The sequence below is a fragment of the Myxocyprinus asiaticus genome, chromosome 2 (assembly GCF_019703515.2).
Source record: "Myxocyprinus asiaticus isolate MX2 ecotype Aquarium Trade chromosome 2, UBuf_Myxa_2, whole genome shotgun sequence".
Classification (NCBI taxonomy): domain Eukaryota; kingdom Metazoa; phylum Chordata; class Actinopteri; order Cypriniformes; family Catostomidae; genus Myxocyprinus; species Myxocyprinus asiaticus.
The window spans coordinates 39,241,011-39,258,823 of NC_059345.1; the positions used below are offsets into that span (position 1 = coordinate 39,241,011).

Sequence of the window (17,813 nt, forward strand, 5' to 3'; positions counted from 1 at the left end):
CAAAAAAAAAAAAAACGGGTGAATGATTTTCCACTTAAAACAGTTAGTGATAAATGCTAATTAATTGTATACTTTTCAGTACAGATATGAGAAAACTTTAGATGCAAACAATGTTAAGAAAAATGTTCATAGTTGAATATTACTGTAAACAACTAAATTAAATAAAATTATTATTATTATTATTATCATTATTTTTATTTATTTTTTCTGTTGGGGAAAGATAGGCAGTGTCCAGTACACAGGCAGACTTATATGAAATCGGATATTATTCTGATGTATGAAAATGTTTATATTCACCAGTGTTGTAAGATTAAAGCAAGTGCAGCACATGTAAAATCAGGTCTATTAGATCAAATATGAATAAAACAATAATTATAATACTGCATAAAAATAAATAATAATACTTAATACCAGAATTCATAATTTTCTGTCAGTCATTTTTTTACATTAAAGTGTCATTACATGAGTAGTATATACCCTGAAAAACATGTATCTGCTATGTTTCCTTAACACAGCATAACACAAATAACCGCTCAATATATTACAGTATATGAGTTGTGTAGAAACACCCAGTTACCTGAGAGCATAATTGTTGCCAAGAAATTCTTAACAAATGTGTTCAGTATACTGGACTTGGAATAAAATGTTTCTATTCTGTCTTTTGTTTTTAGAGTTATTTATAGAGAGCATTTCTTGATGTACTATCTAAGATAAATACATTAGGAGCGTGTTGGCAGGAAGACATTTTTCTTGATGTGGTTTCAATGGCAGCAGTGAGCGCTCTCTATACAGGAAACACAGAGATGAGTAAGGCACACACACACACACATGTTGGTCCAGCTATCTTTTAGACATAATGATTTTTATACTGTACAAACTATAAATTCTATCCCCTAACCTTAACCCTACCCCTAAACCTAACCTTCACAAAAAACGTTCTGCATTTTTACATTTTCAAAAAAACATCATTTAGTATGTTTTTTAAGTGATTTGAATTATAGGGACTAGATGTCCTCATAAACCACATTTATAGCATAATACCCTTGTAATTACCAGTTTGTAACCTAAAAAAGTCCTCGTAAACCACTTAAACCTGCCCACACACACACACACACACACACACACACACACACTGTCGACAATATTGAATACAGCTAAATGAGATACTGTACTACAGTTAATAATGGTAAACATGTTATATGTCACAGATAATGTGACTTTTAACAGTATTTTCAAGTATTTTTATGGGTTCACCCAAAATATTATGTCATCATTTACTCACTCTCATGCCATCTAAGATGTATATATTTTTTCTTTCTTCTGCTGAACACAAACAAAGATTTTTAGAAAAATATTTCAGCTCTGTAGGTCCTCACAATACAAATGAATGGTGATCAGACCTTTGAAGCTCCAAAAAGAAAACAAAGTCAGCATAAACAGTACAGTGAAAAAGGAGTTATATTTTGGTCTATTCTCACCCAAAAACAACTGGATCATTTCTGAAGACATGGATTAAACCACTGGAGTCTGATAGATTACTTTTAAGCTGACTTTATGTGCTTTTTGGAGATTCAGAGGCCTGATCAACATTCACTTGCATTGTATGGACCTACAGAGCTGAAATATTCTTCTAAAAATCTTTGTTTGTGTTCTGCACAAACAAAGATTTGCCCGTTGCATTCACACCCATCATCATGAATTGCTTCGAGAGGCTCGTCATGAGGCACATCAAGACCCATCTGCCCTCCTCACTAGACCCACTGCAGTTCACGTATCGTCCCAGCCGTTCAACAGACGACACCATCGCCACCAACCTCCATCTGGCCCTCACCCACCTGGATAAAAAGGACTCATACGTTCGAATGCTGTTCATAGACTTCAGCTCAGCATTCAACACAATCATTCCTCAGCATCTGATTGGAAAGCTGAACCTGCTGAGCCTGGACACCTCCCTCTGCAACTGGATCCTGGACTTCCTGACTGGGAGACCTCAGTCAGTCCAGATCGGGAACAGCATCTCCACCGCCACCACACTGAGCACTGGGGCCCCCCAGGGCTGTGTGCTCAGTCCACTGCTGTTCACTTTGCTGACTCACGACTGTGCAGCAATGCACAGCTCGAACCACATCATCAAGTTCGCCGATGACATGACCGTGGTGGGTCTCATCAGCAAGAACGATGAGTCAGCATACAGAGAGGAAATGCAGTGGCTGAAGGACTGGCGCAGAGCCAACAACCTGTCTCTGAATGTGGACAAAACAAAAGAGATGGTTGTTGACTTCAGGAGAGCACAGAGTGACCACTCTCCACTGAACATCGATGGCTCCTCTGTGGAGATCATCAAGAGCACCAAATTCCTTGGTGTTCACCTGGCGGAGAACCTCACCTGGTCCCTCAACACCAGCTCCATTACCAAGAAAGCCCAGCAGCATCTCTACTTTCTTCGAAGGCTGAGAAAAGCACATCTCCCACCACCCATCCTCACCACATTCTATAGAGGGACTATTGAGAGCATCCTGAGCAGCTGCATCACTGCCTGGTTTGGGACTTGCATCGTTTCAGACCGCAAAGCCTTGCTGAGGATAGTGAGGACAGCTGAGGGGTCTCTCTTCCCTCCATCAAAGACATTTACACCACACGCTGCATCCGCAAAGCAACCAGCATTGTGGATGACCCCACACACCCCTCACACAAACTCTTCACCCTCCTGCCGTCTGGCAAGAGGTGCCAAAGCATTCGGGCCCTCACGGCCAGACTGTGTAACAGCTTCTTCCCCCAAGCCATCAGACTCCTCAATACTCAGAGACTGGACTGACACACACACACACACACACACACACACACCTGTACACCATCCAACTTTTGCACATGTCCAGAGTTGCACTTAATTCATTGTCACTTTATACCTGGCTGCTACCTCAATAACTGCTATGTCTATAGAACACTATTCATAGTATGTTATGTTTACATTCTGCATTTTTAGAAAGTTTCATCTTTTTGCACTACTCAGATTAGAAATGTGTACTGGTCGGCGCTGCACTGTCTCTCACTGTCTCTTACTGTGCCTATTTTCCTGTTTTCATTTTTAGTAATTATTGTTCTGTCCTGTACTTTTTGCACACGTTTGCACATGCACTTTATGTAGGAATGTGTAGGTCTTATTCAGTCTGTGTAGTCTCATGTGGTTCTGTGTTTATCCTATGTTGTTTTATGTAGCACCACGATCCTGGAGGAACGTTGTCTCGTTTCGCTGTGTACTGTACTAACTGTATATGGTTGAACGACAATAAAAAACCACTTGAACTTGAACTGCAGAAGAAAGAAAGTCATACACATCTGGGATGGCATGAGGGTGAGTAAATGATGTGAGAATTTTAATTTTTTGGGTGAACTATCCCTTCCAAGGTACCAACATAAGCACACACTGTCTAGTGGTTATGTTAGGTGTTTAAAAAAAGTTATCAAAAACAAAACATCTAATTTCACAATCTGTCAAGCGGAGCATGCCTGGGTAAATGTAGGAAAGATGATTCATATTACTGTAGCTTTGACCTCAAATCATTACCCCCAATGTCAACACACTGTCTGACAGCATTGATCCAGTTGGCAAAGAGCGAAATCTGGCTGCCATGAACCCTGAGTGTGTGTACTTGTTTGTCTGTATATGTTATGAGGGGGTTGAAAGGGTAAGTACAAAAATATTCCCTCTAGTCTTTGAGACATTTATAAGTGGCTGTTGGATCAGACAGAAAAGCACAGACGGATTTGTAACAGCTGAACAAACAAAGCCCAGAAAAAGTATAAATCCCAGACTGAAGAGAAACTGACTCAAGACCTGATTTCCTCAAAGCTTTAAAGCATTTAACAAAAATGCCCCCTCTACATGTCTGTCTGTGTGTGTGTGTGTGTGTGTGTGTGTGTGTGTGTGTGTGTGTGTGTGTGTGTGTGTGTGTGTGGGTGTGTGTGGAGAGTGTCATAAAGAACATGCTTTGCAAGACTGACTCTTTTCTGGAATGGTCTGGCCTGCAAGTGAAGGAGTCTAAATGTTCTGTATTATATGAGAGGAGGAGTGTGGATAATAGATGATATCACTCGAAGTCTGATAAACCTCCGGTCTTTACAATCAATAATCAACATGTATGAGTGTACTCTAGACATGAGCATATACATACCTAGGACACAAATTTTATGTGGTTGGTGAATGGAAGGAACAGGTTGATGAAATAATAGCAGAATACTCCATGCGATTAGACCTAAATGTCATTTTGTGGCAATTTTCTGTTCACTATATATGACTTTACATGTAATAAATGTGTAAAAATGGACATTCAAATGTGAATTTTTTGTTCACATGTAACACATTGCTACAAAAATACATTTACTGTACACATACAAATGTGCATATCCTTTTTCTGTGTCCTACAGTATTGTACAGTATTTTCCCAGTAAACTTTTACCTATTGTTGAAATCGGTATCTAAAAAACTCAGTGTGATACACAATAGCATTCAGCTAAACAAAACTGGCATTCTTGTATAGTAAAGTAAGCAGTCAGTGTCAACAAAAAGTAGAACAAAAATGAAAATTGTATATGACAAACATTTCCAGGGTTGACTGCCATGGTAAAAAAACATCTAAACATTTGACCAGTACGGCTCACACGATGACAAAAAGATAACTTTTCATTTTGGTGGCATTGGCCAATTTACTGACACAATAACAAGGTTTTGAAGCATGAATTAAAGGTTTTGGATGAGTTACTCCATTTTGCGGACATGCAATAGAGTTGTGATGTCCCATAAAACAGGTGTGATAATTGCAGTTACAGTTTAGAGAATGTTAAGACTGTTTGAAAAAATGAGCCAAAGCGATTGAGAAAAAGTAATAGAATCTAGAACACAAGAGGGCGCCTTTACTCTACAAGCAAAACTACAGTCACTGGCAGAATGACCAAAATACAAATGTAAACATAAAGTATCTCAATGGAAACGTTGTTTACATTTATTCTTTTCTATTCAACTCAGCTCAGCTATTCAAAGTCAAAGTCTACAGGCATATTTGATTAATCAGAGCTATTTGCTGTTATGCTGTAAAGGCAGCAGGGCATGTTTAATCTGGTTGCTAAGTAACAACTGATTGTTGTCCTGAGAATATGTAGTGGTTGTCATAGATATACATACGTAGGCTGCTAATAAGGTATCTACGTATAGGTATCTATCGTTGTTGATATTAGGGTCATAAGGACAAATAACGTAAAAATAAAAAAATAAAAAAATAAAAAGTACATTGTGAATTAAAAATAAAAACATAAAATACACATGAGTGTACACAACTGAATAATTGATTTAAAAAAGCTTTTCAGACATATTTTTAAAGCCAATTTTGAAAAATAGATTATTTTTAGTCATGAATATCAAGAAGGAGGGTTACTCCTGACTTAGGGTTACTTAAAGGAATAGTTCACCCAAAAATGAAAATTCTCTCATTATTCACTTACGCTGATGCCTTCCCTGATATGTATGACTGTGCTCTGTCAGGTCCTTATAATGAAAGTACATGCATGTGTGCCAGAACTTTGATGGTCCAAAAGTCACATTTAGGCAGCATAAAAGTAATCCATGTGAGTCCAGTCAACCAATGAATGTCTTCTGAAGCAAATCAATACATTTGTGTAAAAAATAAATCAATAATTAAAAAGTTGTTAACTTTTAAAAAGCGCTTCCTGCCAGCAGCTGACACGAAGCATGTAATAAGTGCATTGGCGAGTTCACGTGAGAGTTCGGCCATTTGAAACAGCGTCAGCTGCCCTGGATGGAAGCACTTATTTAAAGTTAAAAACACTTTAATTATCGACTTGTTTCTTACATAAACGTATCGATTCGCTTCAGAAGACATTCAATGATCGACTGAAGTCACGTGGATTACTTTTATGCTGCCTAAATGTGACCTTTTGGACCGTCAAAGTTTTGGCACCGGTGTACATCCATTATAAGGACCTGACAGAGCTCTATCTTCTTCTAAATATCTTCATTTGTGTTCTGCTGAAGAAAGACAGTCATACAGGGTGGCATCAGGGTAAGTGAATAATGAGATAATTTTCATTTTTGGGTGAACTATTCCTTTAAAATTAATTCGACTTTTTAAAAAAAAAAAAAAAAAAATGTATACAGTCTCTGAACAGTTACACCTCCTAGACATTCTTGACTTTAAGCAACACAAAAATATCTAAATAAATTTTAATTAAGAAATTGAAAACATTTAGATAGATAGATAGATACTTTGACACACATTCACCATGAGCAGTGGATATGTTAAATACTATCTGCCTGGTTACAGTTAGCCATGTCTGAGATAAATATAACGTTGAGGCGAAGTTTTTATACAGCAACTCACATCAGGGGCGTGGCATTTGCGCAGGTAAGCTATGAAAGACTCCACCCACTAAGCGAGCTGCTTTCCCCTGCGTTCCAACTGGATGAATAAGCCTCCGAAGGGCACTTCGAAGGGAGAACACTCATGATAGCCATGCTAGCTTTAAACAGAATTTACAATAAAAATGACCTAAAAGGTGAGTTCCGAATAAACGTTATTTTTGAGCCCCACACTTTCAGCTCTCCAAAGCGCTCACAGTGTATGGTAAAGTCGTCGAAGGGAATAGGGCATAGGGATGATCACTTCTGAATGGATACTCCCTCGTCATGCTTCTGGAGCGGGGCGGGGACGTTTGGTGCAAATAGCGATTGCTGAAGGTGTTTATCAGAGTTTCAACAACTGTGAGCATCAATAGACATCTGACTGCCTGGTGCACACACCTGCTGAGCTGCAGGGAGATCTCACGACTTCTACTTTCTGAATTTAATCGAGGCAGTCTGCTTACGGTTGAGAATTTAGAAATGACGGACACTCTTATTCCTAACGGTCCCAAGGCCGAAGGACCGGTGGAGAATGGCTACTTCAAAAAGGTCAGGGGTACTTTTCAGTTTCAGTATTTTTTCCTCGAAGGTTCAATATTTGACGTTATTACTAAGGGCGTAGATGTAGCTTATTTATTATGTTCTTTTACAAGTTATAAAACCTAAGACGTCTGTGTAGGCTGCATATACAAGTTAAGGAGCGTTTCGCCTTACTACTTTCTAAGATGTTTATAAGAGGATCTGTTGGAGATTAGAAAACATCTGTTGGGCATGTGGAGTGTGGACGCTGGCTGGCGAGCTCTTTTTAATGCCCACAAGGAATGCCACGCGAAGTAGGGGTTTTGGACTGGATAAATCACACTATTCACCATATGCTTTCTCGTTTCAAGATTCCACAATTCAGTGCTTTGTATGTTTTCTTAAATCTATTAAACACATACGTTCACTTGCTTAATACTGTATGTTTTTATATCAACATCCCTTACAACAATTTACCATGGTAATCATAGTTTTCGCCAAAGTAGTTGCACACTCATTATTAGAAATGTAAATCTGTGGTAACATGGTATTAGAATCCACTTTCATTAGAAAAAAATATGCTTATGAAAGCTTTGTACACTGTTTGAAGGATATCCCATGTCATTTTATTTGATACAGAAGTAAGGTTAGTTGTACTGGAGTTTTGCTTACCATAGCCAAATGTTTAAGGATTTTGTACCCTCATCCTATGACTGTCATTTTCTTCCAAATACAGAAATGTAACTTTTTTACTCTTTGTCTTAAAGAGTATCTATTGGGTTTTGTTGTTTAGGGCTTCCTGTTGGTATTAAAGTGTTCGTCGGTAGAGTCCAACCAGACCAACAGTAGTCTGCTGTGGGCAGTATCTATAGTTCTCTCCCAGGGATCTTTTTCTGAGTAATTCTGAGACTGGCACACTATGGTATTGCATGGTTACTGTTGCTGGCTGAGGGAAAGGGGTTTGATTTTCTGCTGATGGATGTGATTGTGTTTCTTTCCATTGTCTCATTTTCATTTGTTACATTCCTTCTTCGAAAATGAGTGTGGTCAATGTCTGCAGCGAGAAGGCTTCAGGCTTGTTACAAGGTGGGGGCTGGTTCAGAGTGGGGATGTGGTTTTGGTCCAGTTCCGTCTAAGCTGAGCCTGCTTGGAGAAACCGAATTGCAGATTCAGCGTGTTTTTCCAGTTTTCATCCTATTAACATTGCATCTGCCCAAGTGACGGTGCATATAGCCAAACCACAAACAGTAATAAAACACAGATGCTCCTGTTTCATGTTCCATCACAGGCAAGAGAAGCTGTTTAGAGCTAAAAGGTTAGTTTAACGTGGCCTCTGAACATCTCACAGAAGCATTACCTAGACAGCATTAAATGGATCAAACAGAAACCAACAGCATATGAGTAAGAAAGAAAGATTGTGTCTTAATCTGAGACAATAACATTCATCAGAATGGCATTCACTCTAACCTGCACTTGTTACCCTAACACGCAGAGAGGTTAGTCACAGTGACATTAAGAGAATGTCCTTTGGCTGAAAATAGTAATTCACATTGTTATTGTCATCTCATATTTTAACAGATTTCTGCCATATATAACAGTTGCATAATCAATAAACCATAGCCTGGTTTAAACCTCCTTTTATAAAAATGCCTGGATGTTTCTGAACGCTTACAGAACTCGGTCAAGGCCCCTGTTTTCTTTCTCATTTATGCCCTGGTTTGATTAGGACCTTGTTACTGCTCTGTCTGCAGTGTCAGTACAAGGGTAATTGCTGTGTGATTGTGATTACAGAATGCAGTTTTGTTGGCAGTTATTTGGTTCTGCTTGGCTAAACATTGGGCTGGTCAGTGTTCTAGAATGTTCAGAGGTCACTTTGGGTTCCTTGAATGAAAAGCTTGTGAAATCTTTCTGTTGCAGTGGAATCTTTTTTTAATTTTTTAACTTTTATTTTTTAGAATGGAACACACTGATTCATTTTAAACAGTGACTCTTCATTATGGAATGTTTACATTCAAAATATAATGTCTAATTTCTCTGCCTGTAGCTATACCAAATGGAATTGCAAAAATGCTGTTTTCAAACAGGTATTCCGAACACTCATCCACACCTACTCTCGGACAAACAGATAGCACCCCCCAAACTCATGCCATTGGATGAGCCAATGTTGTGATGTCGAGCTGGACGTGATGCTCAGACAGAGCAATGTTTTGATAGTGTTTACACTTTGTAGGTATATCAACCTACAAAAAGATTGCTTAGTTGTTGCTGCATATTAAGTTAGTATAGGAGAAGGTATTTTAACATTTAAAATGACACACTTCACCTTCAAGACATTAGAACTTGGTAGTGTTGTCAAAAGTACCGGTACTTTGGTACCAAGTCAGTACTAAAATAAAAAAGATGTCATGACACCAGTGATTCTACAGTACCGGTAGTACCGAGCACCGACTTAATTCAGTACTTGCACACTGTCTTTTTGACACACGTCTGCTTTCGAATGCTCACATGTTATTTTAGCGTGTGCTCTGTTACTCCTTTTACACTGAAATGCACAATTTATCAAATTAAAATCGTGATATGTCCTAGTGTGATTATTAAACCGCAAAATTTCACATTATCATATTAGCAAATTTTTTCTGTGGAATCGAAATTGGTATTGAGAACCATGAAATTTCACCAGTATTGGTACAGACTACTGAAATTTTGGTACTGTGACAACACTAAAACTAGGTTACTATGGTAAAATCTTTTTAGATCTTTCTACCATTCAAAGCTGAAACTATTTTTTTTTATCTTTGTTTAATCATAGCAACTAAGTGTACTTATTTTCAGAAATAGATGCTACTTTTCCACAGTAGGTTCTCATGGAATGTTTGCCAAGATAAGAGCAGTAAGAGGTTTGCTATTTTCACCACCTAGATTGATACCACACTCCTATAAACCAAACCTCCTCCCTTAGCTATCAGATTTATGACAGATACTTTATTTAGGTGTGTCTGGGTTGGTAATTGATTTCTCATTATGTGCTGTACTGTGTATGGCACGCCTTAGTGACATAAGAAGCTTTATGTGTCAGCTAGTGTGAGCTGGTGTGTTTATCATCGGTATACATAGACACAATGTAATTCATGCAGTTGTGGTTTTATAAGATCATGAGCCTGTTCACAGCATGCATTTACAAACAGGCAATACATTGATGTAAGATTAGCTCTCAAAAAAGAACCTATGCCTCAAAGTCTCATTCTCTCTGTCTGTTTTTCTGTGTCAGGGATGTAATCCATTTGCTCAGACGGGTCGCAGTAAGCTGCAGAATAAAAGAGCAACTCTCAACCAGCAAATCATCAAGCAGATGAGGATGAGAGCTGGAGCAGAGAACCTCCTCAAGTAAGTCGATCACACTCATGTATGGACACAGACACAAGGGAACACACTCAGTCTCACACGGCTGATGGTTCTTGTTGGCCTATATGAGCACTTGTGTAGATATGCAAACAGATGCAATAAATCTTGCCCAAAATAAACCAACAATATTAAAATGTATTCATAAAACAAACTTCTCTAAAGGCGGTACAAAAGGCTTTCATTGACTAACATGCTTCTGTTACATAACATCATCTGTTTAAAGTCCCTGTCACTGGACCAAAGAGCCCTGGCCCTTTTGAGCAATCACTGCCTTGTTTTGGAGGAATATTTTGCTCTTTATGTGGTGAGGTTTCAGTCAGAAGCCTTGCTGCTAACCTGTCATTATAGTATTTTACTGTTTGTGTGTGTGAATGTATGCAGAAGCTAGTGTTTGGAAGTAATCTGCACTTTGTGATGGCAGTCAGACATACCTTTAGCATTCAGTGTTGATTTGGAGCTGAAGATAGACCAGTATCATTGTGTCTTTGTTAACTCTGATGACTAAAGAGGCTGAGAATGCTACATGTGATTTTGTTGCACTTTTGGAAAATAGAAAGGACATTGAAACCATATCAGATCTTAACATGATCTTAAACTTAATCACACACTTAATTTGCTTAAAACAGACATTTGTTTTTGTTCTTAGAAACTAAGGATGCAAATTTGTCTATTGACAATCATTAAAGTTAATTAATTAAAATACACGCATAATTAACAACGACAATAATGAACTGTAAGCGTTGAACAGCTTGAAACTCAAAAAATACAAGACGCATATTTTTCTTCAATCAAAGCTTTATACAAAGATTGATTTTTGACTGACTAGCCGTTCAAATGCAAACTTGAAAACGTCAACATCTGAGAAAACTTCCTTACTGTAGAAAGAAATGTGAAAACATGAAACATCCACCGATGTATGTGCATGTAGCCTACTGTTTAAATATAATTTAAATAAATAAACGTAAGAAATGCGAGCATTTATATTTTCCTCTTAATATATTTTCAGTTAAGTGTTTTTTTTTTAATACATTCAGAATGTGTTTTAATTAAATTAATTTACTGTTAATTTATTACTGTTAATAATCATTTGTATAGAAGATACAGATTCAAATTAATTAAAAACTTCCCGTTGTAGATCGTCAAATAAGTCGCTGTGTGAATATAGTTAATAACATGCCACTACACTGGTGACTGTGAGATTTCAAGTGAATGTACCTTCATGCTCTCCTGGCGAGAAGTGACGTGATTGTCAGTGTGGGTGATACAGGGAGACCGGCGGATCAACAATGCTTGTTGTTGATCCTGGCAGCAGTGAAAAACTCTCACGATTATTGCAGTAAACGTAATGTTCATCTATAGAGAAATACTCCATGATACATTAACCCCTGCTTCATCTTTTCAAGCAAGGAAGTGAAGGATGTGCGTCTGCTTTTTATTCTGTGTTGCTGACAGGACACGACATGCAGCGCACAATCGGCATTGCACCATTTTGCAGCAGATGACTGTATAGACTGTCATCTATTTCTCTATCTGCTGGCATAATTACTGAATGCATTTGTGCTAAAATTGAAAAATCGACCATGAATAAGCTTAATCCATTTATTAACGACGAATAATTGATAATCGATTATCCTATTAAAAACATATGTTCTATCATAGAATTCATTCACCATGTTAGACCTTATTCGAACATTCTAGCGGCTAGCTGTCAACTATGAAATGTTAGCATTGATTTGAAAGGTAACTGACAGTCAGCCATGCATACTATAATAGCTGAGACCGAAGAGGAAGAAAAATGTCTCGGACTGAAAAACATGCCTATGCAAAGTATCATGCAAATATTTTACTCTAGCACAGTGTTACCCTACTGATGTCCCTGGTAGCATGCTAATGTGACATCAAGTGGAAGCAGGTTTACATACAAAAGGATACAATGATTAAATCATAGTCACAGAATGTTAAATGTTTGACATTTTTTCAAACTGCAAAGAACATTGTTAAAGAGAGTTCACCCAAAAATGAAAATTCTGTCATCATTTATTCACCCTAATGTTGTTCCACACACTTATGACTTCCTTTCTTCTGTGGAGCAAGAAATGAGAGGCCGAATGGTAGCCTCAGTCACTATTCACTTTTATTGTATGGAAAAAAATTACAATGAATATGAATGGTAACTTGGGCTATCAGTCCCTTACATTCTGCCTAATATCTAATTTTGTTTTCCAAGGAAAGAAGAAAGTCATAAGGGTTTGGAACAAAATGAGGGTGAGTAAATTATAACTTTATTTTATTGTGGGTGAACTATCGCTTGAACAATAGCATGTCATGTGTCCATCTTCTTCTGCCATGTTACATTTTATGTAATGAAAGCTAGAGATGTGCTTTGAGATACTTTTAACTGTTGATGCAAATTGTGCTAAAGGTGGAGAATGGTTGTGATATTCTGTTTACAAGAAACCTCTGATTGTACTTGAATACCTAATTTGCCTTGTTGCTGGCCAGTGCTACCAGACACTGTCTGACAGATTTGTATCTTGTCAGTGTTTATATGAATGAAAACATAAGTCGATGGTGAAACAGTGGTTGTGTCTATCACAAAAGCTCCCATGTTTTTACATTTATGATAAGCACACACTAACATTGGCAAGCCGGTCACCATGGGGATGTTGTGTGTTTTTTGTTGTCATGGTTGTGAAGGACACACACGCTGGGTTGGTTCGTAGAGCTTTTGATTGGCTCCGACGTCAGAGTGGCTTCAAATCTTAATAGAACAGTAAAGTTTGGATGAGTGCCCTAAGAGAGTGTCCTCTCATTCCCTTTCTGTACTTCGGCAATACAGTGTCAAGAAAAAGTATGTGAACGCTTTGGAATTACCTGCATTTATGTATACATTTGTCTTAAAATCTGGTTTGATCTTCATGTAAGTTACAATAATGACCAAACACAATCTGTTTTAACTAATAACACACAAATTATTGCGTTGTTCTTGAAAATATTGAATACATCATTCAAAAATTCACAGTGTAGGTTGGAAAGAGTATGTGCCCTAGGCTAATGACGTCAACAAAAGCTAATTCGAGTCAGGAGTTGGCAAATCTGGCATCCAATTAATGAAACGATTGGAGGTGTGGGTTATAGCTAAATTACTTTGACATAAAAAGCACTCAAACATTTTGAGTTTGCTATTCACGAGAAGCATCTGCTGACGCCTCTCAAAAAAGAGATCTCAGAAGACCTACGATTAGGGCTGCAACTAATGATTATTTTGATAATCGATTATTAGAACGACTATTCAGTGATTATTGCAATGATTAATCATTAGCTCTTAACCGATTATTCAGCTTCTGCCCCGACTTAAAAGGTTGTATTAAACGTGCTTACTAACAATAAAAAGGACAAAATCATCTTTTAAAAATCTCTAAATGACATTCACTGAATTAAAGGGGAAAAAAAATACTCTTTATTAAGTTTAATTCAGTAAAGATATTCACTGCAAACAATCCTATTATCATCAAGTGTTTTTGTCTTGTTTTCTATTTAAAATTGTCTAAAAATCCTTAAAACAAGATACATTTACTTGAAGCAACATATAAGATATTTAGACTTGCTTTAAGAGAATGTATCTTAAATATAAGTGTATTTTGTATATTTGTATTTTTTTCACTTGGTTATACTTCTGTGAGTCTAGTAAAGACAAAATATACTTCTATTCAAGATCTATTCTCTAACAGCAAGACTAAATATCTTATATGCTGCTTCTCAGGTGAATGCATCTTTTTTAAAGGATTTTTAGATATTTTTAAATATTTGTATTTTTAAAGGTGCAGTATGTAAGATTCAGAAACCCTTGTTATTAATGACACCTGTGGCCGTTAAGTGAACTACAGCCTGTTGCTCATGATTGCGCACACACTGTATAGGGACGCGAGCGAGCATGACTCCATAGGGAAGCAAGACTGTACGTGATTCACCGGCATCATGATCACAGATGAGGTAGCATAATTAAAATTAAACAGTTATGATTGTTTTACTACAAACTTTGAGACTGTATATTATATTTGACTCTCCAGTGCTGGAACAGGGCTAAAACAAAGTGTGGATATAGGTCTGACTATGCGAGACTGTAGTTTGACGTAATCACTTTTCTTTGCATGATACATTGGCTGCATTTATACAATAGCCTATGTCAGAGTTAGCTAGCTAGCCAGCTTTATCAATAGCTGCTAGCTAAATTTGGTGGATGATGGCAGTAGCTGTTTATAAAATAGACTGTACATTATAAATATGTTGACCCAATTCAGTATTGATGTGATTCCATCACAACTGTCATTTTGATATATTGATGCGCTATTGTTCTATAATAATAGATTGTATATATTTTCTGTATAACCAAGTTACGTTACACTAATGCATGGAGCTTTTTGCATTATCTTGAACATTGTCTAGCATTTATTTCATGTGTTATTGTAGTTTAGCTAAAATTACACAGAGCAGTCCTTATGGCACTATATTTCACATGCTTTGCAGTTATGTAAGCTTACCTGTCCAATAAGAAGAATGCCAATTCAGGGTCGGATTTGATCCCCAAAACCGAACGAAGGTCCCTCCAGGAATCAAATGCCCTGCCGATGTTCACTCTAGTTTTCGCTCGATCACGTTCCCGCTTAGCCAGACGGGATTCAGTAGGTTTTTTTTTTTTTTTTTGGCTTACTCGGAGTTTGTGTAGGAGTCGGTATTGTGCTGGGAGCCGGACGTTTGCTGGATTCCATCTCAAAGATAAAGTTAGTTGCAGTTTGTTGTCGCTGTTGAATAGCGGAAGAGAAGTACTGAGGCAAGGCTCTCGGGAGCACGCATAAACGTCACATCCTTTTTGGATTTTCCCGGCAAAATCGACCTGCTCCCTTCGCATGAAAATCAGTCTACAGGCTTTAATAGGCAACCTAGGAAGTCCGGGAAGGGCTCAGTTTTTAAGTTGCATTACAAACCGTTCACACATTGGCAAAAAAAGGCGAATATTACATGAAAAATTTTACATATTGCACCTTTAATATTATATTCAACATTCTCAGATAACATTTTTTTATTCTACAGTATAGCTGTTAAAGTAAATGTATGTTGTTTTAAAGGAGTTTTAGATATTGTTTTGAAAAACAAGCCAAAAAAACAAAACAAAAAAACAAAATCAAAAACATATTTATTTGCAGTGCATAATGGGGTGAAGACTACCCTCTCTCACCTTTGTGTTCACTTCGATCCATCTTTAACTCACCAAAAAACAAACTCTCTCTTATTAATAAAGTTGCGTATTGCCAATTTTCTTCACAATAAGAAATGCACAGTGACGCATATATTATGATTCAATAAGTTGTGAGCCATCACGTTATAATCTAGCTGCATCAAGTGTGTGCACTCGAGGGATGAGCGTCCCCGCATCAGAGCGTGCATCAGCCGGGTGCAGTTTCAATCTCAATCCCTTAGATCGGGACATTCGCACAACTCATAGAAGAGGCACCGACTTCGGAGTTTGTAGTTATTTACATGATCTGCTTCCGTATTATTTGAACTTTAATAAAGCTATAACGCATTAAATATAACTGCATTAAAGATATAACGCCGGGTTGTTTCCTTTAAAGACGCTCGACATGCAAGTTTTGCTCCAGCTCCATTTATTCCACAACGAGAGTGCTTCTGTATTTACTTATTTTGTATTTTTGCATTATAATTCACTTGTACTTTGCGATCTACATCACCTGAAGCTGTTTGGAAAGTTTAGAGTGCATCTGGACTGTGAGCTGTGTAATTCTTCCTCTCCTCAGTCAGGTGCGAACTGCAGTGCTGCTTTCACGCGTCATCAGAGTTTAATGTGATCTCATGTTACGTTAAATGAGATCAAACGACTATTCGACAACAAAAAAATTTGTTGACAATTTTTTGTCGACGTTATCAGCCCTACCTACGATCAAGAATTGTTGCTTTGCATGAAGCTTAAAAGGGTTACAAAGTTATCTCAAAGAGTTTAGATATTCATCTGTCCACAGTTAGACAAATTGTCTATAGATGGAGACGATTTAGTATTGTGGCTACTGTCCCTAGAAGTGGCTGTCCAGCCAAGACTCAAAGAATGCTCAATGAGGTAAAAAAGAACCCTAGAGTGACAGCTAAAGACTTGAAGGAATCATTGGAACTGGTTAACATTTCTGTTCATGAGTCTACTATACGGAAAACATTTAAAAAGGCATGGTGTCCATGGCAGGACACCATGAAGGAAGCCGCTGCTTTCCAACAAAACATTGCTACAGTTATTAAATCCAAAGGTTTTAATGTGATGCGTTCAATAAAGAAATGAAAGACATGAAAGATTATAATTGTTTGTGTGTAGCTAGCATAAGCACATTGTGTTTGTCTACTTGTGACTTTGATGAAGATAATATCATATTGTATGACCAATTAATGCAGAAAACCAGCTATTCCAAAGGATTTACATACTTTTTCTTGACACTGTATGTTTGAGCTTTAATTGATGTTTGAGTTTTTATCAACTGGTGTTGGCTGCAGTTTGGATGCATATTGAGGGCTGGCCTAGCTGACTGCTGGTGGGTTTACTTTAAGAAGAGCAGCCAAGCAGACACATGGCTTAGTAGTTTGCTTTTAATCGGAAAGATTTTTTTTCATACTTATCAACAAGTGGCAGTTATGGTAACTAGAGTAGTGAGGCCATTCCAGTGCTTTCTGGGTTATGTAGAAAAAGCCCTGAGGGCTTCTCATCCTAAGACATTCACACAGGCACATACAACCACACGCATAAATACAAACATGTCAACTGTTCAAATTAGGGTGTTTGAGAGGTGGCAGTAGTGCATCTCTCACAACCACACGTTGAACACAGCCTGAGGATCTCTGTTTAGAACTATATAAAATAGTTCAATGAAACAGTATTATTGAGTGTGTATTTGATGTGTGAGTCAGATCTAAAGAAGGCCTGGTATGTATTGAAACAATATACATGAATGACTCACACTTATTGCCCTCCATAAGAGCTGGATATCTGTTGTTACCTGAGCTCCTGAAATTGGGAGTGTGTGTGTGTGTGTGTGCGCGCGTTTGCCTGCTTGCTCAGTCTCTTTACTTTCCATTCATAGCTGCTCTATCTATTGAGTTTATCTGGAATGTTCCCTCACTCGTAGGTCTCAGAGCTTTGTGGTTCACGGGATAAAAGTTTCACACAGCCACATAATGGAAATTGTCTCCTTTTTATTAACTCACTATTCTGTCTTGCCCACCTCCCCACACGCATACATACCATAATGTTTTTCTGCTTGTCTCTCTCTCTCGCTCTCTCACTGTCTCTTTCTCTGATCTGAGCGGCTGCAGTCATGTCCACATTCTTGTGTTTGTTTGAGTGAGCTCACAGGCTCAACTGGTTTCACTGAGAGCTGATTTTGTGGCATCACACCCTGCTAACGTGACTTGAGTTTGTGAA

At 37.8% G+C, this 17,813-nt stretch overlaps 1 protein-coding gene across 2 annotated transcripts in view; it reads left to right on the forward strand.

Moving 5' to 3' along the window:
• The first annotated feature begins 6,743 nt into the window (after positions 1-6,743).
• The window catches only part of LOC127415192 (rhophilin-2-like), a 33,467-nt gene continuing 22,397 nt past the window's right edge, over positions 6,744-17,813 (forward strand). For both annotated transcript variants that reach the window (XM_051653831.1, XM_051653839.1), the window contains exons 1-2: positions 6,744-6,961; positions 10,200-10,315. In XM_051653831.1, the coding sequence (XP_051509791.1) occupies positions 6,893-6,961; positions 10,200-10,315 (185 nt within the window). In that variant the 5' untranslated portion in view covers positions 6,744-6,892. The remainder of the gene's footprint in view (positions 6,962-10,199; positions 10,316-17,813) is intronic.